This window comes from Leuresthes tenuis, unplaced genomic scaffold (genome assembly GCF_036924035.1).
Source record: "Leuresthes tenuis unplaced genomic scaffold, fLeuTen1.0.hap1 SCAF_87, whole genome shotgun sequence".
NCBI lineage: Eukaryota > Metazoa > Chordata > Actinopteri > Atheriniformes > Atherinopsidae > Leuresthes > Leuresthes tenuis.
The window spans coordinates 159,487-185,454 of record NW_027325441.1 but is presented as its reverse complement, the minus strand read 5'-3'; the positions used below and the strand labels follow the sequence as shown (position 1 = coordinate 185,454).

The 25,968-nt window shown below is 57.0% G+C and overlaps 1 protein-coding gene across 1 annotated transcript; it reads left to right on the top strand.

Moving 5' to 3' along the window:
• Positions 1 to 16,554: 16,554 nt before the first annotated feature.
• LOC140286378 (tripartite motif-containing protein 16-like) lies at positions 16,555 to 21,918 on the top strand (the record flags this gene model as incomplete). Its single annotated transcript, XM_072379144.1, has 5 exons — positions 16,555 to 16,675; positions 18,954 to 19,127; positions 19,568 to 19,729; positions 20,866 to 20,912; positions 21,030 to 21,918. Coding segments are annotated over 5 exons (1,109 nt in total), but the record flags the coding sequence as incomplete, so codon positions are not given.
• Between the last annotated feature and the right edge of the window lie 4,050 nt (positions 21,919 to 25,968).

The following is a 25,968-nucleotide window of genomic DNA, read 5'->3' as shown; positions in this document are numbered from 1 at the left end:
CCCTCCCGCTTCTGCCAGCGGCAAAGTTCATATTGCTCAATCTCGCCCGCTCCCCTCCCGCTCCCGCTCACTCCCGCCCGCTCCCTCCCGCTTCCGCTCACTCCCGCCCGCCCCTCCACCCGCTCCCACCCGCTCCCGCTTGCTCCCTCCCCCTCCCGCCCGCTCCCCTCCCGCTCCCGCTCGCTCCCACCCGCTCCCGCTCGCTCCCTCCCCCTCCCGCCCGCTCCCTCCCGCTCCCGCCCGCTCCCTCCCGCTCCCGCTCGCTCCCTCCCCCTCCCACCCGCTCCCTCCCGCTCCCCGCCCGCTCCCCTCCCGCTCCGGCTCGCTCCCGCCCGCTCCCTCCCGCTCCCGCTCACTCCCGCCCGCTCACTCCCGCTTCCGCCCACTCCCTCCCGCATCTGCCCGCGCAAAGTTCATACTGCTCGCTCCTTCCCGCTCCCGCTCGCTCCCGCCCGCTCCCTCCCGCTCCCGCTCCCTCCCGCTCCCGCTCCCTCCCGCTCCCGCTCTGAATGGTTTACCTGCCTGAACATCTTCTGATCTCTGTTAATGTTGGTTTCACCAACCTAAAGCTCTCACCTGTGAATGGTTTACCTGCTTGAACATCTTCTGATCTCTGTTAATGTTGGTTTCACCAACCTAACACTTGTTGAGCCACATTGTCTCACATTCACACCTCTATTCTCTGACCTAACCCTATAAGACCCACGGATGCAAATTTACAACTTTTAACAATTCTCAGGACCACATTTACATACAATGAACAAAAATATGAACGCAAGTTTTCTTTTTGCTCCCATTTTCCATGAGCTAAACTTAAAGTCAAATGTATTTGTGTAGCACATTTCATGTACAATTGCTGGTTGTGGTATAATTACAAAACATGTCCTACGTCCTAACCCTAACCCCTAACCCGTGTAATGCAATTTTGAAGACAACCATCAGGGGTTATTCATTTATTTTATGAATTTTACGCCTTTTATTTATTTAAAACTGTAAAAGAAAGAAATGAAATAATAAAAATTAAATTAAAATTATTAAAACAAGCAACAGTCTGGATAAGTTAAAGATATCGTGCAGATTTCATGCACAAACACATGAGAAAAGAAATGTTTTTAACCTGGATTTAAAAATGTCTAAATTTGGTGACAGTTTAACTCCCGCTCGCTCCCTCCCGCTCCCGCCCGCTCGCTCCCGCTCCCGCCGACTCCCTCCCGCTTCTGCCCGCGGCAAAGTTCATACTGCTCGCTCCCACCCGCTCCCTCCCGCTCCCGCTCGCTCCCGCTCGCTCCCACCCGCTCCCGCTCGCTCCCTCCCCCTCCCGCCCGCTCCCTCCCGCTCCCGCTCGCTCCCACCCGCTCCCGCTCGCTCCCTCCCCCTCCCGCCCGCTCCCTCCCGCTCCCGCCCGCTCCCGCTCGCTCCCTCCCCCTCCCTCCCGCTCCCACCCGCTCCCGCTCGCTCCCTCCCCCTCCCGCCCGCTCCCTCCCGCTCCCGCTTGCTCCCGCTCGCTCCCTACCCCTCCCGCCCGCTCCCTCCCGCTCCCGCCCGCTCCCTCCCCCGCTCCCGCTCGCTCCCGCCCGCTCCCTCCCGCTCCCGCTCACTCCCCGCCCGCCTCACTCCCGCTTCCGCCCACTCCCTCCCGCTTCTGCCCGTGGCAAAGTTCATACTGCTCGCTCCCTCCCGCTCCCGCCCGCTCCCTCCCGCTCCCGCTGTGAATGGTTTACCTGCTTGAACATCTACTGATCTCTGTTAATGTTGGTTTCACCAACCTAAAGCTCTCACCTGTGAATGGTTTACCTGCCTGAACATCTTCTGATTTCTGTTAATGTTGGTTTCACCAACCTAACACTTGTTGAGCCACATTGTCTCACATTCACACCTCTATTCTCTGACCTAACCCTATTAGACCCACGGATGCAAATTTACAACTTTTAACAATTCTCAGGACCACATTTACATACAATGAACAAAAATATGAACGCAAGTTTTCTTTTTGCTCCCATTTTCCATGAGCTAAACTTAAAGTCAAATGTATTTGTGTAGCACATTTCATGTACAATTGCTGGTTGTGGTATAATTACAAAACATGTCCTACGTCCTAACCCTAACCCCTAACCCGTGTAATGCAATTTTGAAGACAACCATCAGGGGTTATTCATTTATTTTATGAATTTTACGCCTTTTATTTATTTAAAACTGTAAAAGAAAGAAATGAAATAATAAAAATTAAATTAAAATTATTAAAACAAGCAACAGTCTGGATAAATTAAAGATATCGTGCAGATTTCATGCACAAACACATGAGAAAAGAAATGTTTTTAACCTGGATTTAAAAATGTCTAAATTTGGTGACAGTTTAACTCCCGCTCGCTCCCTCCCGCTCCCGCCCGCTCGCTCCCGCTCCCGCCCGGTCCCCCTCCCGCTCCCCGCCCGCTCGCTTCCGCTCCATCTCGCTCCCGCCGACTCCCTCCCGCTTCTGCCAGCGGCAAAGTTCATATTGCTCGCTCCCACCCGCTCCCTCCCGCTCCCGCTCGCTCCCACCCGCTCCCGCTCGCTCCCTCCCCCTCCCGCCCGCTCCCTCCCGCTCCCGCTCGCTCCCACCCGCTCCCGCTCGCTCCCTCCCCCTCCCGCCCGCTCCCTCCCGCTCCCGCCCGCTCCCTCCCGCTCCCGCTCGCTCCCTCCCCCTCCCGCCCCGCTCCCTCCCGCTCCCGCCCGCTCCCTCCCGCTCCCGCTTGCTCCCGCTCGCTCCCTCCCGCTCCCCCTCCCGCTCCCGCCCGCTCGCTCCCGCTCCATCTCGCTCCCGCCTACTCCCTCCCGCTTCTGCCAGCGGCAAAGTTCATATTGCTCAATCCCGCCCGCTCCCTCCTGCTCCCGCTCGCTCCCGCCCGCTCCCCCCCCGCTTCCGCTCACTCCCGCCCGCTCCCTCCCGCTTCTGCCAGCGGCAAAGTTCATATTTCTCAATCCCGCCCGCTCCCGCCCGCTCCCTCCCGCTCCCGCTCACTCCCGCCCGCTCCCTCCAGCTTCTGCCAGCGGCAAAGTTCATATTTCTCAATCCCGCCCGCTCCCTCCCGCTTCTGCCCGTGGCAAAGTTCATATTGCTCGCTCCCACCCGCTCCCGCTCGCTCCCTCCCCCTCCCTCCCCCCTCCCGCCCGCTCCCTCCCGCTCCCGCTTGCTCCCGCTCGCTCCCTACCCCTCCCGCCCGCTCCCTCCCGCTCCCGCCCGCTCCCTCCCGCTCCCGCTCGCTCCCGCCCGCTCCCTCCCGCTCCCGCTCACTCCCGCCCGCTCACTCCCGCTTCCGCCCACTCCCTCCCGCATCTGCCCGCGGCAAAGTTCATACTGCTCGCTCCCTCCCGCTCCCGCTCGCTCCCGCCCGCTCCCTCCCGCTCCCGCTGTGAATGGTTTACCTGCTTGAACATCTACTGATCTCTGTTAATGTTGGTTTCACCAACCTAACACTTGTTGAGCCACATTGTCTCACATTCACACCTCTATTCTCTGACCTAACCCTATTAGACCCACGGATGCAAATTTACAACTTTTAACAATTCTCAGGACCACATTTACATACAATGAACAAAAATATGAACGCAAGTTTTCTTTTTGCTCCCATTTTCCATGAGCTAAACTTAAAGTCAAATGTATTTGTGTAGCACATTTCATGTACAATTGCTGGTTGTGGTATAATTACAAAACATGTCCTACGTCCTAACCCTAACCCCTAACCCGTGTAATGCAATTTTGAAGACAACCATCAGGGGTTATTCATTTATTTTATGAATTTTACGTCTTTTATTTATTTAAAACTGTAAAAGAAAGAAATGAAATAATAAAAATTAAATTAAAATTATTAAAACAAGCAACAGTCTGGATAAGTTAAAGATATCGTGCAGATTTCATGCACAAACACATGAGAAAAGAAATGTTTTTAACCTGGATTTAAAAATGTCTAAATTTGGTGACAGTTTAACTCCAGCTCGCTCCCGCTCGCTCCCTCCCGCTCCCCCCTCCCGCTCCCCGCCCGCTCGCTCCCGCTCCCGCCCGGTCCCACCCGCTCCCGCTCGCTCCCTCCCCCTCCCGCCCGCTCCCTCCCGCTCCCGCCCGCTCCCTCCCGCTCCCGCTCGCTCTCGCTCGCTCCCTCCCCCCTCCCGCCCGCTCCCTCCCGCTCCCGCCCGCTCCCTCCCGCTCCCTCCCGCTCCCGCTGTGAATGGTTTACCTGCCTGAACATCTTCTGATCTCTGTTAATGTTGGTTTCACCAACCTAACACTTGTTGAGCCACATTGTCTCACATTCACACCTCTATTCTCTGACCTAACCCTATTAGACCCACGGATGCAAATTTACAACTTTTAACAATTCTCAGGACCACATTTACATACAATGAACAAAAATATGAACGCAAGTTTTCTTTTTGCTCCCATTTTCCATGAGCTAAACTTAAAGTCAAATGTATTTGTGTAGCACATTTCATGTACAATTGCTGGTTGTGGTATAATTACAAAACATGTCCTACGTCCTAACCCTAACCCCTAACCCGTGTAATGCAATTTAGAAGACAACCATCAGGGGTTATTCATTTATTTTATGAATTTTACGCCTTTTATTTATTTAAAACTGTAAAAGAAAGAAATGAAATAATAAAAATTAAATTAAAATTATTAAAACAAGCAACAGTCTGGATAAGTTAAAGATATCGTGCAGATTTCATGCACAAACACATGAGAAAAGAAATGTTTTTAACCTGGATTTAAAAATGTCTAAATTTGGTGACAGTTTAACTCCAGCTCGCTCCCGCTCGCTCCCTCCCGCTCCCCCCTCCCCGCTCCCCCGCCCGCTCGCTCCCGCTCCCCGCCCGGTCCCACCCGCTCCCGCTCGCTCCCTCCCCCTCCCGCCCGCTCCCTCCCGCTCCCGCCCGCTCCCTCCCGCTCCCGCTCGCTCTCGCTCGCTCCCTCCCCCTCCCGCCCCGCTCCCTCCCGCTCCCGCCCGCTCCCTCCCGCTCCTTTTCACTCCCGCCCGCTCACTCCCGCTTCCGCCCACTCCCTCCCGCATCTGCCCGCGGCAAAGTTCATACTGCTCGCTCCCTCCCGCTCCCTCCCGCTCCCGCTGTGAATGGTTTACCTGCCTGAACATCTTCTGATCTCTGTTAATGTTGGTTTCACCAAACTAACACTTGTTGAGCCATATTGTCTCACATTCACACCTCTATTCTCTAACCTAACCCTATTAGACCCACGGATGCAAATTTACAACTTTTAACAATTCTCAGGACCACATTTACATACAATGAACAAAAATATGAACGCAAGTTTTCTTTTTGCTCCCATTTTCCATGAGCTAAACTTAAAGTCAAATGTATTTGTGTAGCACATTTCATGTACAATTGCTGGTTGTGGTATAATTACAAAACATGTCCTACGTCCTAACCCTAACCCCTAACCCGTGTAATGCAATTTTGAAGACAACCATCAGGGGTTATTCATTTATTTTATGAATTTTACGCCTTTTATTTATTTAAAACTGTAAAAGAAAGAAATGAAATAATAAAAATTAAATTAAAATTATTAAAACAAGCAACAGTCTGGATAAATTAAAGATATCGTGCAGATTTCATGCACAAACACATGAGAAAAGAAATGTTTTTAACCTGGATTTAACCTCCCTCCCCCTCCCGCCCGCTCCCTCCCGCTCCCGCCCGCTCCCTCCCGCTCCCGCTTGCTCCCTCCCGCTCCCTCCCGCTCCCTCCGGCTCCCACCCGCTCCCGCTCGCTCCCACCCGCTCCCGCTCGCTCCCTCCCACTCCCGCCCGCTCCCTCCCGCTCCCGCTCGTTCCCACCCGCTCCCGCTCGCTCCCTCCCGCATCTGCCCGCGGCAAAGTTCATACTGCTCGCTCCTTCCCGCTCCCACCCGCTCCCGCTCGCTCCCACCCGCTCCCGCTCGCTCCCTCCCCCTCCCGCCCGCTCCCTCCCGCTCCCGCTCGCTCCCACCCGCTCCCGCCCGCTCCAGCTCGCTCCCGCTTGCTCCCGCCCGCTCCCGCTCGCTCGCTCCCGCTCCCGCCCGGTCCCCCTCCCGCTCCCGCCCGCTCCATCTCGCTCCCGCCGACTCCCTCCCGCTTCTGCCAGCGGCAAAGTTCATATTGCTCAATCCCGCCCGCTCCCTCCCGCTCCCGCCCGCTCGCTCCCGCTCCATCTCAATCCCGCCCGCTCCCGCCCGCTCCCCGCTCGCTCCCACCCGCTCCCTCCCGCTCCCGCTCGCTTCCGCCCGCTCCCTCCCGCTCCCGCTCACTCCCGCTGGCTCCCACCCGCTCCCGCCCGCGGCAAAGTTCATATCGCTCACTCCCACCCGCTCCCGCTCACTTCTGCCAGCGGCAAAGTTCATATCGCTCAATCCCGCCCGCTCCCTCCCGCTCCCGCTCAATCCCGCCCGCTCCCTCCCGCTTCTGCCAGCGGCAAAGTTCATATTTCTCAATCCCGCCCGCTCCCTCCCGCATCTGCCAGCGGCAAAGTTCATATCGCTCAATCCCGCTCGCTCCCTCCAGCTCCCGCTCGCTCCCTCCCCTTCCCGCCCGCTCCCTCCCGCTCCCACCCGCTCCCGCTCGCTCCCTCCCCCTCCCGCCCGCTCCCTCCCGCTCCCCGCTCGCTCTCGCTCGCTCCCGCCCTCTCCCTCCCGCTCCCGCTCGCTCCCTCCCCCTCCCGCCCGCTCCCTCCCGCTCCCACCCGCCCTCCCGCTCGCTCCCCTCCCCCTCCCGCCCGCTCCCTCCCGCTCCCGCTCGCTCCCAACCGCTCTCGCTCACTCCCGCCCGCTCCCTCCCGCTTCCGCCCACTCCCTCCCGCATCTGCCCGCGGCAAAGTTCATACTGCTCGCTCGCTCCCTCCCCCACCCCGCCCGCTCCCTCCCCCTCCGGCTCGCTCCCAACCGCTCCCGCTCGCTCCCTCCCCCTCCCGCCCGCTCCCTCCCGCTCCCACCCGCTCCCGCTCGCTCCCTCCCCCTCCCGCCCGCTCCCTCCCGTTCCCGCTCGCTCCCTCCCGCTCCCGCCCGCTCCCTCCCGCTCCCGCCCGCTCCCTCCCGCTCCCGCTCGCTCCCCGCCCGCTCCCCCCCCGCTCCCCGCTCACTCCCGCCCGCTCCCTCCCGCTTCCGCCCACTCCCTCCGGCATCTGCCCGCGGCAAAGTTCATACTGCTCGCTCCACATTTACATACAATGAACAAAAATATGAACGCAAGTTTTCTTTTTGCTCCCATTTTCCATGAGCTAAACTTAAAGTCAAATGTATTTGTGTAGCACATTTCATGTACAATTGCTGGTTGTGGTATAATTACAAAACATGTCCTACGTCCTAACCCTAACCCCTAACCCGTGTAATGCAATTTTGAAGACAACCATCAGGGGTTATTCATTTATTTTATGAATTTTACGCCTTTTATTTATTTAAAACTGTAAAAGAAAGAAATGAAATAATAAAAATTAAATTAAAATTATTAAAACAAGCAACAGTCTGGATAAATTAAAGATATCGTGCAGATTTCATGCACAAACACATGAGAAAAGAAATGTTTTTAACCTGGATTTAAAAATGTCTAAATTTGGTGACAGTTTAACTCCAGCTCGCTCCCGCTTGCTCCCGCTCGATCCCGCCCGCTCCCTCCCGCTCCCGCTCACTCCCGCCCGCTCCCTCCCGCTTCTGCCAGCGGCAAAGTTCATATTTCTCAATCCCGCCCGCTCCCTCCCGCTCCCTCCCGCTCCCTCCGGCTCCCACCCGCTCCCGCTCGCTCCCACCCGCTCCCGCTCGCTCCCTCCCACTCCCGCCCGCTCCCTCCCGCTCCCGCTCGTTCCCACCCGCTCCCGCTCGCTCCCTCCCGCATCTGCCCGCGGCAAAGTTCATACTGCTCGCTCCTTCCCGCTCCCACCCGCTCCCGCTCGCTCCCACCCGCTCCCGCTCACTCCCTCCCCCTCCCGCCCGCTCCCTCCCGCTCCCGCTCGCTCCCACCCGCTCCCGCCCGCTCCAGCTCGCTCCCGCTTGCTCCCGCCCGCTCCCGCTCGCTCGCTCCCGCTCCCGCCCGGTCCCCCTCCCGCTCCCGTCCGCTCCATCTCGCTCCCGCCGACTCCCTCCCGCTTCTGCCAGCGGCAAAGTTCATATTGCTCAATCCCGCCCGCTCCCTCCCGCTCCCGCCCGCTCGCTCCCGCTCCATCTCAATCCCGCCCGCTCCCTCCCGCTCCCGCCAACTCCCACTCGATTCCGCCCGCTATCCGCTTCTGCCAGCGGCAAAGTTCATATTTCTCAATCCCGCCCGCTCCCTCCCGCTCCCACCCGCTCCCGCTCGCTCCCTCCCCCTCACGCCCGCTCCCTCCCGCTCCCAACCGCTCCCGCTCGCTCCCAACCGCTCTCGCTCGCTCCCGCCCGCTCCCGCTCGCTCCCTCCCGCTCCCGCCCGCTCCCTCCCGCTCCCGCTCGCTCCCTCCCGCTCCCGCCCACTCCCTCCCGCTCCCGCTCACTCCCGCCCGCTCACTCCCGCTTCTGCCAGCGGCAAAGTTCATATTGCTCAATCTCGCCAGCTCCCTCCCGCTCCCGCTCGCTCCCGCCCGGTCCTTCCCGCTCCCGCCCGCTCCCTCCCTCTCCCGCCCGCTCCCGCTCGCTCCCTCCCGCTCCCGCCCGCTCCCTCCCGCTCCCGCTCGCTCCCTCCCGCTCCCGCCAGCTCCCGCTCGCTCCCTCCCGCTCCCACCCGCTCCCGCTCGCTCCCTCCCGCTCCCAACCGCTCTCGCTCGCTCCCGCCCGCTCCCGCTCGCTCCCTCCCGCTCCCGCCCGCTCCCTCCCGCTCCCGCTCGCTCCCTCCCGCTCCCGCCCGCTCCCTCCCGCTCCCCGCTCACTCCCGCCCGCTCACTCCCGCTTCTGCCAGCGGCAAAGTTCATATTGCTCAATCTCGCCCGCTCCCTCCCGCTCCCGCTCGCTCCCGCCCGCTCCCTCCCGCTCCCGCCCGCTCCCTCCCGCTCCCGCTCGCTCCCTCCCGCTCCCGCCCGCTCCCTCCCGCTCCCGCTCACTCCCGCCCGCTCACTCCCGCTTCTGCCAGCGGCAAAGTTCATATTGCTCAATCTCGCCCGCTCCCTCCCGCTCCCGCTCGCTCCCGCCCGCTCCCTCCCGCTCCCGCCCGCTCCCTCCCACTCCCGCTCACTACCCGCTCCCTCCCGCTTCTGCCAGCGGCAAAGTTCATATTGCTCAATCCCGCCCGCTCCCTCCCGCTCCCGCTCGCTCCCGCCCGCTCCCTCCCGCTCCCGCTCACTCCCGCTCGCTCCTTCCCGATCCCACCCGTTCCCGCTCGCTCCCTCCCGCTCCCCCTCCCGCTTCCGCCCGCTCGCTCCCGCTCCCGCCCGCTCACCCTCCCACTCCCGCCCGCTCGCTCCCGCTCCATCTCAATCCCACCCGCTCCCTCCCGCTCCCGCCAACTCCCGCTCGATTCCGCCCGCTCCCGCTCGCTCCCTCCCGCTCCCCCTCCCGCTTCCGCCCGCTCGCTCCCGCTCCCGCCCGCTCACCCTCCCACTCCCGCCCGCTCGCTCCCGCTCCATCTCAATCCCGCCCGCTCCCTCCCGCTCCCGCCCGCTCCCTCCCACTCCCGCTCACTACCCGCTCCCTCCCGCTTCTGCCAGCGGCAAAGTTCATATTGCTCAATCCCGCCCGCTCCCTCCCGCTCCCGCTCGCTCCCGCCCGCTCCCTCCCGCTCCCGCTCACTCCCGCTCGCTCCTTCCCGATCCCACCCGTTCCCCGCTCGCTCCCTCCCGCTCCCCCTCCCGCTTCCGCCCGCTCGCTCCCGCTCCCGCCCGCTCACCCTCCCACTCCCGCCCGCTCGCTCCCGCTCCATCTCAATCCCACCCGCTCCCTCCCGCTCCCGCCAACTCCCGCTCGATTCCGCCCGCTCCCGCTCGCTCCCTCCCGCTCCCCCTCCCGCTTCCGCCCGCTCGCTCCCGCTCCCGCCCGCTCACCCTCCCACTCCCGCCCGCTCGCTCCCGCTCCATCTCAATCCCGCCCGCTCCCTCCCGCTCCCGCCAACTCCCGCTCGATTCCGCCCGCTCCCTCCCGCATCTGCCCGCGGCAAAGTTCATACTGCTCGCTCCCGCCCGCTCCCTCCCGCTCCCACCCGCTCCCGCTCGCTCCCTCCCCCTCCCGCCCGCTCCCTCCCGCTCCCTCCCGCTCCCGCTCGCTCCCAACCGCTGGCAATCCCGCCCGCTCCCTCCCGCTCCCGCTCACTCCCGCTTCTGCCAGCGGCAAAGTTCATATTGCTCAATCCCGCCCGCTCCCTCCCGCTCCCGCTCGCTCCCGCCCGCTCCCTCCCGCTTCCGCTCACTCCCGCCCGCTCCCTCCCGCTTCTGCCAGCGGCAAAGTTCATATTTCTCAATCCCGCCCGCTCCCTCCCGCTCCCGCTCGCTCCCGCCCGCTCCCTCCCGCTTCCGCCCACTCCCGCCCGCTCACTCCCGCTTCTGCTAGCGGCAAAGTTCATATTGCTCAATCCCGCCCGCTCCCTCCCGCTCCCGCTCACTCCCGCCCGCTCCCTCCCGCTTCCGCTCACTCCCGCCCGCTCCCTCCCGCTTCCGCTCACTCCCGCCCGCTCCCACCCGCTCCCACCCGCTCCCGCTTGCTCCCTCCCCCTCCCGCCCGCTCCCTCCCGCTCCCGCTCGCTCCCACCCGCTCCCGCTCGCTCCCTCCCCCTCCCGCCCGCTCCCTCCCGCTCCCGCCCGCTCCCTCCCGCTCCCGCTCGCTCCCTCCCCCTCCCACCCGCTCCCTCCCGCTCCCGCCCGCTCCCTCCCGCTCCCTCCTGCTCCCGCTCACTCCCACCCGCTTCTGCCAGCGGCAAAGTTCATATTGCTCAATCTCGCCCGCTCCCTCCCGCTCCCGCCCGCTCCCTCCCGCTCCCGCCCGCTCCCTCCCCCTCCCGCTCACTCCCGCCCGCTCCCTCCCGCTTCTGCCAGCGGCAAAGTTCATATTTCTCAATCCCGCCCGCTCCCTCCCGCTCCCTCCCGCTCCCGCCCGCTCCCTCCCCCTCCCGCTCACTCCCGCCCGCTCCCTCCCGCTTCTGCCAGCGGCAAAGTTCATATTTCTCAATCCCGCCCGCTCCCTCCCGCTCCCTCCCGCTCCCGCTCATTCCCACCCGCTCCCGCTCGCTCCCTCCCCCTCCCGCCCGCTCCCTCCCGCTCCCACCCACTCCCGCCCGCTCCCTCCCGCTCCCTCCCGCTCCCTCCCGCTCCCGCTCATTCCCTCCCGCTCCCGCCCGCTCCCTCCCGCTCCCGCTCACTCCCGCCCGCTCACTCCCGCTTCTGCCAGCGGCAAAGTTCATATTGCTCAATCCCGCCCGCTCCCTCCCCGCTCCCGCTCGCTCCCTCCCGCTCCCGCCCGCTCCCTGCCGCTCCCGCTCACTCCCGCCCGCTCACTCCCGCTTCTGCCAGCGGCAAAGTTCATATTGCTCAATCTCGCCCGCTCCCTCCCGCTCCCGCTCGCTCCCGCCCGCTCCCTCCCGCTCCCGCCCGCTCCCTCCCCGCTCCCGCTCGCTCCCTCCCGCTCCCGCCCGCTCCCTCCCGCTCCCGCTCACTCCCGCCCGCTCACTCCCGCTTCTGCCAGCGGCAAAGTTCATATTGCTCAATCTCGCCCGCTCCCTCCCGCTCCCGCTCGCTCCCGCCCGCTCCCTCCCGCTCCCGCCCGCTCCCTCCCACTCCCGCTCACTACCCGCTCCCTCCCGCTTCTGCCAGCGGCAAAGTTCATATTGCTCAATCCCGCCCGCTCCCTCCCGCTCCCGCTCGCTCCCGCCCGCTCCCTCCCGCTCCCGCTCACTCCCGCTCGCTCCTTCCCGATCCCACCCGTTCCCGCTCGCTCCCACCCGCTCCCGCTCGCTGCCTCCCCCTCCCGCCCGCTCCCTCCCGCTCCCACCCGCTCCCGCTCGCTCCCTCCCCCTCCCGCCCGCTCCCTCCCGCTCCCGCTCGCTCCCAACCGCTGGCAATCCCGCCCGCTCCCTCCCGCTCCCGCTCGCTCCCGCCCGCTCCCTCCCGCTCCCGCTCACTCCCGCTCGCTCCCTCCCGCTTCTGCCAGCGGCAAAGTTCATATTTCTCAATCCCGCCCGCCCGCTCCCGCCCGCTCCCTCCCGCTCCCGCTCACTCCCGCCCGCTCCCTCCCGCTTCTGCTAGCGGCAAAGTTCATATTTCTCAATCCCGCCCGCTCCCTCCCGCTTCTGCCCGTGGCAAATTTCATATTGCTCGCTCCCACCCGCTCCCGCTCGCTCCCTCCCCCTCCCGCCCGCTCCCTCCCGTTCCCACCCGCTCCCGCTCGCTCCCTCCCCCTCCCGCCCGCTCCCTCCCGCTCCCGCTCGCTCCCACCCGCTCCCGCTCGCTCCCTCCCCCTCCCGCCCGCTCCCTCCCGCTCCCACCCGCTCCCGCTCGCTCCCGCCCGCTCCCTCCCGCTCCCACCCGCTCCCGCTCGCTCCCTCCCCCTCCCGCCCGCTCCCTCCCGCTCCCGCTCGCTCCCTCCCACTCCCGCCCGCTCCCTCCCGCTCCCGCCCGCTCCCGCCCGCTCCCTCCCACTCCCGCTCGCTCCCGCCCGCTCCCCCCCGCTCCCGCTCACTCCCGCCCGCTCCCTCCCGCTTCCGCCCACTCCCTCCCAAATCTGCCCGCGGCAAAGTTCATACTGCTCGCTCCCTCCCGCTCCCACCCGCTCCCGCTCGCTCCCACCCGCTCCCGCTCGCTCCCTCCCCCTCCCGCCCGCTCCCTCCCGGTCCCACCCGCTCCCGCTCGCTCCCTCCCCCTCCCGCCCGCTCCCTCCCGCTCCCAACCGCTCTCGCTCGCTCCCGCCCGCTCCCGCTCGCTCCCTCCCGCTCCCGCCCGCTCCCTCCCGCTCCCGCTCGCTCCCTCCCGCTCCCGCCCGCTCCCTCCCGCTCCCGCTCACTCCCGCCCGCTCACTCCCGCTTCTGCCAGCGGCAAAGTTCATATTGCTCAATCTCGCCCGCTCCCTCCCGCTCCCGCTCGCTCCCGCCCGCTCCCTCCCGCTCCCGCCCGCTCCCGCCCGCTCCCTCCCGCTCCCCGCCCGCTCCCTCCCGCTCCCGCCCGCTCCCTCCCACTCCCGCTCACTACCCGCTCCCTCCCGCTTCTGCCAGCGGCAAAGTTCATATTTCTCAATCCCGCCCGCTCCCTCCCGCTCCCTCCCGCTTCCGCCCACTCCCTCCCGCTTCTGCCCGTGGCAAATTTCATATTGCTCGCTCCCACCCGCTCCCGCTCGCTCCCTCCCCCCTCCCGCCCGCTCCCTCCCGTTCCCACCCGCTCCCGCTCGCTCCCTCCCCCTCCCGCCCGCTCCCTCCCGCTCCCGCTCGCTCCCACCCGCTCCCGCTCGCTCCCTCCCCCTCCCGCCCGCTCCCTCCCGCTCCCACCCGCTCCCGCTCATTCCCTCCCCCTCCCGCCCGCTCCCTCCCGCTCCCGCCCGCTCCCTCCCTCTCCCGCTCACTCCCGCCCGCTCCCTCCCTCTCCCGCTCAATCCCGCCCGCTCCCTCCCGCTCCCGCTCGCTCCCGCCCGCTCCCTCCCGCTCCCGCTCACTCACTCCCGCCCGCTCCCTCCCGCTTCTGCCAGCGGCAAAGTTCATATTTCTCAATCCCGCCCGCTTCCGCCCGCTCCCTCCCGCATCTGCCCGCGGCAAAGTTCATACTGCTCGCTCCCTCCCGCTCCCACCCGCTCCCGCTCGCTCCCTCCCCCTCCTGCCCGCTCCCTCCCGCTCCCACCCGCTCCCGCTCGCTCGCTCCCTCCCGCTCCCGCTCGCTCCCAACCGCTCCCGCTCGCTCCCAACCGCTCTCGCTCGCTCCCGCCCGCTCCCGCTCGCTCCCTCCCCCTCCCGCCCGCTCCCTCCCGCTCCCGCCCGCTCCCTCCCTCTCCCGCTCACTCCCGCCCGCTCCCTCCCGCTTCTGCCAGCGGCAAAGTTCATATTGCTCAATCCCGCCCGCTCCCTCCCGCTCCCGCTCGCTCCCGCCCGCTCCCTCCCGCTCCCGCTCACTCCCGCCCGCTCCCTCCCGCTTCTGCCAGCGGCAAAGTTCATACTGCTCGCTCCCTCCCGCTCCCACCCGCTCCCGCTCGCTCCCTCCCCCTCCCGCCCGCTCCCTCCCGCTCCCGCTCGCTCCCACCCGCTCCCGCTCGCTCCCTCCCCCTCCCGCCCGCTCCCTCCCGCTCCCACCCGCTCCCGCTCGCTCCCTCCCCCTCCCGCCCGCTCCCTCCCGCTCCCGCCCGCTCCCTCCCGCTCCCGCTCGCTCCCTCCCCCTCCCGCCCGCTCCCGCCCGCTCCCTCCCGCTCCCGCTCACTCCCGCCCGCTCACTCCCGCTTCCGCCCACTCCCTCCCGCATCTGCCCGCGGCAAAGTTCATACTGCTCGCTCCCTCCCGCTCCCGCTCGCTCCCGCCCGCTCCCTCCCGCTCCCGCTGTGAATGGTTTACCTGCCTGAACATCTTCTGATCTCTGTTAATGTTGGTTTCACCAACCTAACACTTCTTGAGCCACATTGTCTCACATTCACACCTCTATTCTCTGACCTAACCCTATTAGACCCACGGATGCAAATTTACAACTTTTAACAATTCTCAGGACCACATTTACATACAATGAACAAAAATATGAACGCAAGTTTTCTTTTTGCTCCCATTTTCCATGAGCTAAACTTAAAGTCAAATGTATTTGTGTAGCACATTTCATGTACAATTGCTGGTTGTGGTATAATTACAAAACATGTCCTACGTCCTAACCCTAACCCCTAACCCGTCTTATGCAATTTTGAAGACAACCATCAGGGGTTATTCATTTATTTTATGAATTTTACGCCTTTTATTTATTTAAAACTGTAAAAGAAAGAAATGAAATAATAAAAATTAAATTAAAATTATTAAAACAAGCAACAGTCTGGATAAGTTAAAGATATCGTGCAGATTTCATGCACAAACACATGAGAAAAGAAATGTTTTTAACCTGGATTTAAAAATGTCTAAATTTGGTGACAGTTTAACTCCAGCTCGCTCCCGCTTGCTCCCGCCCGCTCCCGCTCGCTCGCTCCCGCTCCCGCCCGCTCGCTCCCGCTGCATCTCGCTCCCGCCGACTCCCTCCCGCTTCTGCCAGCGGCAAAGTTCATATTGCTCAATCCCGCCCGCTCCCTCCCGCTCCCGCCCGCTCGCTCCCGCTCCATCTCAATCCCGCCCGCTCCCTCCCGCTCCCGCCAACTCCCACTCGATTCCGCCCGCTCCCTCCCGCTCGCTCCCGCCCGCTATCCGCTTCTGCCCGCGGCAAAGTTCATACTGCTCGCTCCCACCCGCTCCCTCCCGCTCCCGCTCGCTTCCGCCCGCTCCCTCCCGCTCCCGCTCACTCCCGCTGGCTCCCACCCGCTCCCGCCAACTCCCTCCCGCTCCCGCCCGCGGCAAAGTTCATATCGCTCACTCCCACCCGCTCCCGCTCACTTCTGCCAGCGGCAAAGTTCATATTGCTCAATCCCACCCGCTCCCTCCCGCTCCCGCTCGCTCCCGCCCGCTCCCTCCCTCTCCCGCTCACTCCCGCCCGCTCCCTCCCGCTTCTGCCAGCGGCAAAATTCATATTGCTCAATCCCGCCCGCTCCCTCCCGCTCCCGCTCGCTCCGCCCGCCCGCTCCCTCCCGCTCCCGCTCACTCCCGCCCGCTCCCTCCCGCATCTGCCCGCGGCAAAGTTCATATTGCTCAATCTCGCCCGCTCCCTCCCGCTCCCGCTCGCTCCTTCCCGATCCCACCCGTTCCCGCTCGCTCCCACCCGCTCCCGCTCGCTCCCTCCCCCTCCCGCCCACTCCCTCCCGCTCCCACCCGCTCCCGCTCGCTCCCTCCCACACTGTAACCTGGAAGCTCTCAGGTCAGGTTTCTCTGCTGGTTCAGCTTCATACAGTCTCTGTGATGCAAGAACCTGAAAACATCTTCAGATCTGTTTTAAAAGCCACAAAGTAAAATGCCTCCAGATCTGTGTCACTTTCCTCTGATCGAGTGTGCACAGCACAGCACACACATGAACTGTGGCTGGAACATTTATTTATAGTCTGGTAGAGTTACAGGAAATATTCAGAATATTTGTTGTAGTGTTCTTAAAGCATGTCATTTCCATCCTCAAACACATGTTGTTCTATTTCATTCCTCCTGACCGTCAGAGGCGGTGCTTTTTTTTTTCTTCCATTTTAAAGAATGAAACTACAGATTAATCTGTATATTTGTGGATCAGTCTTTATGAATCACAGATAAAGTGTTTCTGTGTACAGTGAGATATTTGTGGCCGATGGGAGACATTTTCATCATCTCTGCTGTGGATTAGTAATTAAAGTCCATTAAAACATCACTATAAAATACCAAGAATGAAAGCAGAGTGTATATCACCAGATTCAGAGACTCCTAACTAGAAGTTACAGAGATGTTGTGGCTGCAGAGCAGCTTCATATCATTATCGTCCCTTATTTGACTGTTTTCATTAAATGTGACTAAATTTAGGACTATTTAACATCTTCTCCTCAGGCTGAGCGTCTCAAACCTCTCAGATGAAGGATGTGCAGCTCTGTCCTCAGCTCTCAGCTCCCAGTCCTCCAGACTGACAGAACTGGGCCTGAGAAACTACAACCTGCAGGATTCAGGAGTGAAGCTGCTGTTTGGGCTGCGGAGTCCAAACTGTGGACTGGAAACTCTCAGGTGAGGCTGTGTTCATGCTGCAGCAGAGTGGGATGAGTTCATGTCGTCACAGTTGATGTTACAAAAGAAGAAGTTAAAATGTGTCAGTGAATGAAATGAAAAAGACTTATTTATCCCAAAAGGAAACCGATATCAGAGGGTGAAATCTTAAGCACAGAGTGAGAATAATTCTCCAAACACATGATAAAACAGAATGAAATTGTTAACAGCACTGATAGAAAGTCTGTGAGCTGTAGCTGTCACTGCTTTCCATCTTCTTCTTGTTTAGGGACACCAAAGTATTTAAATTCAGTTCCTTGTTCCATGAAAACGAAGCTCAGGATTTACTGATGGATCCTGGAACTGAAGTCAGTCTGCAGAACACATCTGATCAGTTCCACATCTGCAGTTTCCACAGAGAGGACGCTCTACAGTCTGATGAAGAGTGCAGTGATGAAGCTGAAGGTGAACCTGTCACAGGTCTGACTGCAGAGTGATAGATGGCATCCAGAGTGTCAGAGTAGAGACTGATGGATGCAGATAGATCAACATTAAGATGAGCATTAAAAACCACCGCACGGGGGGCGGTCACGGGACCCGGACCAAGATGGGGGGCTTGAGACTTTTCTCCACTCCAGGCTTCAGATAAATGAGGAACTTTCTCCATGTAAACTCGGTACCATCGGTCGAAACTGTTGCCTCACAGATGCCTCCTCGAGCGCAAACACCATGAAGAGTTTCCTGTTTTTTTCCTCGTCGGCTTCCGCCGCTAAGAAGAAAACTGCTCGACCAGCGGCCCCATGTGTCCCGGTGAGGCTAACCAAGGTGATGCTAACTTCTCAGAGTTAAGCTAACGAACGCTCTGAAGGAAATCAAAGTATCTGTCACTTCGGTGGAGAGCTCTCTGTCGGCTCTGACCAAGGGACGGACCTGGAAAAGGTCGAGCATCGGGTCTCCGCCCCAGAGGACAGCCGCAGGGGCCATGGCACCTGCACAGCCGCCGTGGAAAAAACAGGGAAGCAGCTGAAAACTGACGACCTGGAAACTGTCGTAAAAAGCTGAAAAATGCTGAACCTTCCAGAGAAAGCGGAGGGCAACATCCCTCTGGCGGACTGTCTCCAGACAACATTGGCGGCTTTACTCGGCCTGCCTGCGGATTATCCCCCGCTGGAGAACGCGCCCATCGAGCCCTGGCTCCCGCTCCGGCCCCAGACAAGCCCCCGAGAAGCGTCTTGGTCCGGTTTCTGCGATATTCACAAAGAGAGGCTGTGCTCAGAGCAGCGATGAAGAAACGCCATAAGAAATCCTCATAAGAAATCCCGTGGATTTGCCGACCCAGCCCGCCTCCGGTGTCTCCACGAAGGGCAAATTCGCCTTTTTGACAGCCCTGAGTCTGCGGCCGCATTCTTGGATGCCCTTAAATGAGGTAATTTCTTCTGCATCTCTGTCGTTAGCAGCTCTGATGGAAAAGGACGGACTCTACATGCACACTGAGCCCCCCTGAACACTGTGGGACCCCCACATGGACTCTGACAGAGTAGTTGAATCATTCTGGGGCGTCTCTCAGCGGTTTCTTGCTCAGCCTGGGCTGTGGACACTGTTCCGGGCTCTCAGTTGTTCCTGTGATCTACCTGCTGAACTAGGATTCGGACTATGTTAAGTCCGCCCAGTGACTTCTTCTGGGGTAGTTTGCTCCTGTGTACGGGGACAGGATGGGGGAGGGGGGGCGCTTCTGTTTCCATTCTTTGTTTCATTTTCCTTTTGTTGGATGACTGGAGTCGAGGTTTATTCTCTCATACAGCTGCTTGCATTGTGTTTAATTCCCCCGCAGTCAGCACAGTTATTTAATCATTTCCCAGCTCTGTGGCTCTCATGTCTAGTTCACTGAAACTTACTCCTTGGACTGTCCAGGGACTGGGCCTCGTAATTAAAAGGAAGAAACAAGAAAAGTCTGCTTTAGCTTCACTTCAGGAAACTAGGCTCTCTGATGCAGAACATTTTTGTTTGAGTTTAATTGTGAATTTTAATCTATTTAAGTTTATGATCCCTGGAGTATTATTTGGAGGAAGTATTTGTATGATTCATATACATGGAAAATGTGTGTGAGATGCTGAATGGAATCAATTTCAAAGTTAATTACAAAAACTGAAAAAGCAATAAAAAGAGCATTAAAAGCTGATCACAGGCTTATAAAACTGTTATAAACTGTCCCTATAAGCTGCCTTTTAGTCCACATTCAGCATTAGAGGTGATTAATTCTGATGGCAGCTGTTCTGTTTCTCTGTAATTGTCTCTTCAGGCTGAGCGTCTGTAACCTCTCAGATGAAGGATGTGCAGCTCTGTCCTCAGCTCTCAGCTCCCCGTCCTCCAGGCTGACAGAACTGGACCTGAGTAACAACAACCTGCAGGATTCAGGAGTGAAGCGGGTGTCTGCTGGACTGAAGAATCCAAACTGCAGACTGGAAGCACTCAGGTCAGGATTGATTCCCGTCTTTCGTCAGGTTTCCAACCGGCTGTAAGACGACGGAAAACCTGTCAAGAGTTGTCTTTTGTCAAATCATACTCATGACCTGTTGGAGCTGAAAGCCAACAGACACATTCAGAGCAGCCAGTTGAAGGGGTTCTCTGTGGGTTATATGGATTAGGGAGCTCCCTCGTGGGATTTTTCTTTGGTTTCATTTGCACCACAGCTAGGATGCTGTAATAATCTAACAGCCAGCCAAAGTTGGTAGATGAGTCAAAATCCGTAATTCACACCCAGCTTGACTCTCGCTCCATTCCTCAGTGTCATTGTTTCAGTCTTTAGAGGCTGATCTGCAGAACTGTCACTTATAATGGCAACATATACCCATGCTGAGCATGGACTGCATAGTGTGTACCATCTGCCATGAGTGTTGTTCTGTGTGCCTGCAGCCTGTCAGGATGTCTGATCACAGAGGAAGGCTGTGCTTCTCTGGCTGAAGCTGTGACCTCCAACCCCTCCCATCTGAGAGAGCTGGACCTGAGCTACAACCATCCAGGAGCCTCAGGAGTGAAGCTGCTGAGGGCCGCACTGAAGGATCCACACAATCTCAGGTAAAACTCCCTAAAATCTGCCTTACTGTGGGTGCTTCTCTCATTAAGTAGAATCTGCCGGGTTAGAACTTGGCTGTAGCGTGGCTGTAGTGTGGCTGCGGCTGGGATCCAAAGCGTAGAGTTTTGCTCTGCTCTCGCTCAGAGAAGCAACAATCTTGTGGTTATCCTGGGTCACGCTGTGTGCCTGAGCTCAATCCATCCAGAGATCGGTGAGCATGATGATTATGCGCCACGTAGAGTTTTTTTCTGTATTTTTGCACTTTTATTGTCGGGTAATATGTACAGTTCTGAGACATTTCATGCATTGCTGCTTTGAACATAGTTTCAGGAAGTTTTTCAAGGGCTTAAATGTGTTAAATAGCTTGTGAAGGGATTTCATATCCAAGCTGCCCTGTTAAAAGGTTTTGAAAGGAATATTTCTTTGTTACATATTTCAGTTCTAAACTGATGTCAGTACAGAATGTAATGTGAACCGAGTGGAAGAAACTGAGATTCATACAAGTCTCTTAACCGGTCTATCAACAGGTCAGTGGCCGTATTCACAAAGGATCTTCAGCCTAAAAGTAGCTCCTAACTGTAGGAGAGCTTAAAGTCCTCCAGAGGACTCCTAACTCAGTAAGACCTGTTCACAAAGAGTCGGAAAATGGCTGCAGCGACACCAAATGTTCTGGAGACGATGGCTTTGGTGCAGATCCTCCTCCAACAAATTAAATATCAGCTTCATTCACAACGTTTTGTGCCGCTGTAGCCTTCACTAATTGTATGTTTAATAGAACAGAAAATACTTTATTCATCCCCCAGTGGGGGAAATTCAAATGAGTCAAGCAGCTCATGCAAATGCATGTCCTAAATAAATGAGAGCAATGTTAAAAAGGACATAGCTGCAGCTATCTTAGGCATCACTCCTAATAGAGCCACAGCAGGATCCCGAGGTACATCCTGCTGGAAAAGCTCTTTAAGAGCATCAAAGTCCTCTCCCCAGAGTGTCTTTAGTTTGGGACAGAACCAGAATAAATGGCTCTGATTGGCAGGATGTGCTCCACAACTCCTCCAGCATAAGCTGGAATGTGACTGGCTCATTCTAGATACTAGTTGTGGAGTCCTGAAAAATCTAGCAGTTCTTTTCCTCCTTTCAGGGTGGAGCCTGCTGGAGAACGATGGCTGACACCAGGTCTGAGGAAGTGTAAGTGTGTTCTTCATCTGATTCATGACATCCAGCCATCTTCACTGTCACATCACTCACTGATCAAAGTGAACAGATCAATAACTGCAGCTGGATTGTGTTTGTTCTCTCCATCAGATTCCTGTCGACTCACCATCGACACAAACACAGTGAACAGAGACCTGAAACTGTCTGACAACAACAGGAAGGTGACACAGGTGGAGGAGGTTCAGCCATATCCTGATCATCCAGACAGATTTAATCACTATCAGCTGCTGTGTAGAAATGTTCTGACTGGTCGCTGTTTCTGGGAGGTCGAGTGGAGCGGAAGAGTTTATATATCAGTGAGTTACAGAAGAATCAGCAGGAGAGGAGGCAGAGACTGTGTGTTTGGATGGAACGATCAGTCCTGGAGTCTGATCTGCTCTGATGGACGTTACTCTGTCTGGCACAATAACAGAGGAACAGACATCATCTCCTCCTCCTCCTCCTCCTCCTCCTCCTCCTCCTCCTCCTCCTCCTCCTCCTCCTCCTCCTCCTCCTCCTCCTCCTCCTCCTCCTCCTCCTCCTCTAACAGAGCAGCAGTGTATGTGGACCGTCCTGCTGGCACTCTGTCCTTCTACAGAGTCTCCTCTGACACACTGATCCACCTCCACACCTTCAACACCACATTCACTGAAGAAGAACCTCTGCTTCCTGGGTTCAGGTCCTGGTCCTCTGGTTCCTCAGTGTCTCTGTGTTGAGCATAAAGAGTTTCCTCCTGTCAGAGAATCACTGTTGAACAGATAGTTCAGTCTCTACATGTCTGTCTCTTTCACTCAGAAACACCTTTTCAGATTCATGGATTTAGTCACTTTCTGGTTGAAACTCTTCTGAATGATTCCTTGGAAACTTCTTCCTCTTCCAGTCCTTTAAAGATGGAAGCTGCCATTCAGAGTTCAACTCAGAGAGAAAACTGATCCAAATAACTGACAAAGTTACAGGAGGGCTCTCAGTCATAAGGACTCGGATGATGAAGGAAGGATGATGAAGAGGAGGTGAAGAGTTCTCTGTATTTATTCTGAATGTCGTCTCAGGGTAACGATGCAGCAACTGAACACAGGAAAAAACACGTTAAAACCACTTTAACTGTAAGAAATGATCAGAACGATGAGTTTTAGTTCAGTTTAGTTTACAGCTGAGTGACTCTGTGGCAGAAACACACCTGGATCTCAGAGGCCTTTTCTGTGATATGGTAATATTTTCTGTTCCAGCAGTTAGACTGATCCACTGGAGAAGTTTACTAATATAAAAATGAAACCAACAAACCGAAATAGTAAAAAGTGTATCTGATACTTTGGGAGTGTTTGTTTGTTTATCTGACAATTAATTATTTGGGAAGCTTTTATTTTTTATGTCCTTACCGGAAGTGATATCTAATTGCGTCACTGCTGACTTGACAGACACTTTGCATCTGTCTCTATGCTGCCCTCCTGTGGCCATAAGCTGTAACTACACCTTCAGTCAGGATGAACATTGAAATGTGGGAAATCTTTATAAAATAAGGTTTTATGATGGAAAAGAGCAGTTATATTAATATTTTAACAACACTGTCATATTTAGCTAAGATTATGAATGCTGGAGTTTTACCACAGCTTACATTTCTTATCATTACTCAGTGAAGATGGATCGATGGAAAGTAGGACCAGTTTCAAACCTGCACAGTAACTGTTAAAAACCTTTAAGGATGAAACTCCTCACAAATATAGTTGTACTTTGTCAGTCTGAATGTTTTACTGAAAGCATTGTTGTCCCGTTGTGTCTGAAATGGAGTGAAATCTGTTTGTTATAAAGTCATTTTGTTCATATGATGAAGGCAACCAGCTGCAGTCCACAGATTCAGTCTTTATACTGTGAGCAGGGCGTTTCTGCCCTCTAGCGGCCACAGATGGTATCTACAGAAAAGGTAAAGCTAGAGATATTACAAATGACTGGCACTTCCTGTAAGACTTTCAAAATAAAATTATATTAACGCTGTGCTGCACTTAACAGACGTAACATAAAGCTATTTGATCTGATAACAGCGGAGAATTGTTTTACGGACTAGTGACTGAATGTAAATAAATTGGTGGCCTCTTTGTGTGAAAGGCGCAGTTTTTTCCTTCAAGTGTAAACCAAGCTACAGTTAGCGCTAGCTAGTTAACGGCAGTCAGCATCTTTGTTTTCTCTGCTTCTATTCAGCTGAAATGATGAGTCCAAAATGAGTGAATGTGGTGCTAAATCGTGGCTACTTCACGTGACAGTAAATTTAAACAGAACAGACTTTATATTTCTCGCTGTACCGTGGTTCTGGTAATCTAACTTCCGGTTAAATCAGAAAGCACTGATTAATGTAGCTGTGCAGTTTAACCGCTAGAGGGCAGTAATAAACGGCCATTTTATCTGGGCTCTGATCGGTCCCACATTCATTCTGCAGCAGGACAACCGGCCCAAACATCCAGCCAGAGGAATAAAGAACTATCTTCAGTCGCCAGAAAAAGGTTTTCTGTTCAGAATGAGTGATTTGTCCGTTTGCAGACTGTCTGATCACAGAGGATCCTCTCTGGAGACTGGACTCTCAGGTCTTTATCTGGATACAGAGCATGAGACAGAACAGTCCCAACCCAACACAGCTGAACAAACCAAAGACAGTTGATGAGCAAAGCTGCTTCCCAGGAAACATTAAAACACTGTGGTCATCAGTCTCAGGTACAAAGTGCCAAGAAAAGCAGCTCAAACCAGCAGAGCCGTAACTCAGAGGCTCAATAAACTGCTTTGGGACTCGGAGCTCATAGTTTCAAGTCCTGTGAGCTGCTTAAAGAATTTAAATGTCTTCAGGTTTTAGAGGCCAAAGTAAAGAGTGAAAAGCTTTAAGGTGCAAAGTCTCTGGTTTAATGGCTCAAACTGAGCAGCTTTTAGTTTGTGAAGACGAGGGATCAAAGCTCTTAAAGCAATAAACTCTGCAGTTCAGCATCCGAACAGAAGGATGGAAGCAGCTCAGAAAGGAGGCTGAAGCTGTGGTTTGGAGGCTCAGGTGCATACGGAGCAGCTTCTGGAAGCAGAGGGGGGGTTCAACTGCTGGGGATGGCTTTTATAGAAGGAGGCAGGTTGTTCAGCTCAGAGTCGGCTGGGCTTTTTGAAGCCAAAATAACAAGAGAAACTTTAGGATTCAACCTTTCACTGTGCAGTTGAACAGCTCAGGCTGTTGGGTGAAAGCTTTGAGCCTCTGAGACGTGGAAATATTCCGAAAGAGTAGCTCAGGATGATGGGACGCTGCCTGGGGTTGCACTCATCACAGGTTCAGTTCCCTCAGATGCTCTGTGGGCTGCCAGCCTTCATTCTTTAAGGAATATAATCATAATTTCTGTCAGGGACCAACAACCAAAGTGAGCTTTGTGTGAGAGCGTTAAAGGGCAGATAGCTCAGGCTGATAAAACACTGAGCTGCTGTTTGGGAGAGTTGGGATCAAAGCCCACAGCTGCAAAGGCTCCAGCTGTGGCTGCTGTCAGGTGGACACTTTAAACTTTAATGACTTTTACAGTCCAACACCTGGAGGAAGATTTAAAAGCGCTCCGAGAACTTCTCCAGATGCCCAGAGGGCTTGGTGGCATCATGGTAAATGTCAGAGACAGAGAGCTGTAGCTGGAGAAGACCTGGTTTGAGTCCAGGAGCTGTCAGAGAAGAAGAACAGGGGGGAGAGGGGGGAGAAGAGAGATTAGAGAGAGGAAGAGGAGTGGATAGAGAGGGAGAAGATGATAGAGAGGCAGAGATAGACCTGGTTTGAGTCCAGGAGCTGTCAGAGAAGAAGAAGTGAGGGGGGAGGAGAGAGGAAGAGGAGTGGATAGAGAGAGATTAGACAGTTAAGATAGAGAGGCTGAGATAGACCTGGTTTGAGTCCAGGAGCTGTCAGAGAGAGAGTTAAGGAAGAGAAAGAGGAAGAGGAGTGTTTAGAGAGAGGTTGAGAAGAAGATAGAGATGGGAGGAGGCAGGAGGAAGAAGATGCTGGTGAAGAAGAGAAGAAGAAGACAGAGAGTGGGGCCAGGTGGCCCCCAGAGAGTCCCAGAGGTAAAAGTAGGGGGTTATGATGAGATTTTACAGTTATATAACTATAACTAATGTACATAACTGTAACAATCTAAACTAAAACAATACAATAGAACTGTAAAATCTCATCATAACCCCCTACTTTTACCTCTGGAACTCTCTGGGGGCCACCTGGCCCCACTCTCTGTCTTCTTCCCCAGCATCTTCTTCCTCCTGCCTCCTCCCATCTCTATCCCCCCCCCCTCTCTCTAACCACTCCTCTTCCTCTTTCTCTTTCTTAACTCTCTCTCTGACAGCTCCTGGACTCAAACCAGGTCTATCTCAGCCTCTCTATCTTAACTGTCTAATCTCTTTCTCTCTATCCACTCCTCTTCCTCTCTCTAATCTCTCTCCTCCCCTCTCCCCCTTGTTCTTCTTCTCTGACAGCTCCTGGACTCAAACCAGGTCTTCTCCAGCTACAGCTCTCTGTCTCTGACATCTACCATGATGCCACCAAGCTACTCCGTCACACTTCAGAGGTCTGGAATCAGTCCGTTTCTGTCTCAGAAAAACTCCTTTAGACTCATTAGAATAATCTAATACAATAAGCAGATGTTGATTTGACTGTGGGCATCGAACCAGCGTCCTCCAAACCAGAAACCTTCATGCAGCAGCCTGAGCTAATCTTCCACTCTGCTGCCTCCTCCGGCCAGAAGCTTTTATCTCTTCATTTGAGTTGTTGGTTTAGAAGTTGAAGACATGTTTGAGTGGAGCCTGGTAAAGACTTGAACTCGGTCCCTCTGCCTTCCCAAGCTGATCTCTAACAGCTGGAGTTGTTCTTCCTGACAGAAGTTTGGTCTTTCTTGAAGCTTTTGTCTCTTTTTTGGAGTTTTGTCCTTCAAAATGGAGCCTGGTAAAGACTTGAACTCGGTCCCTTTGCCTTCCCAAGCTGATCTTTAACAGCTGGAGTTGTTCTTCCTGACAGAAGTTTGGTCTTTCTTGAAGCTTTTGTCTCTTTTTTGGAGTTTTGTCCTTC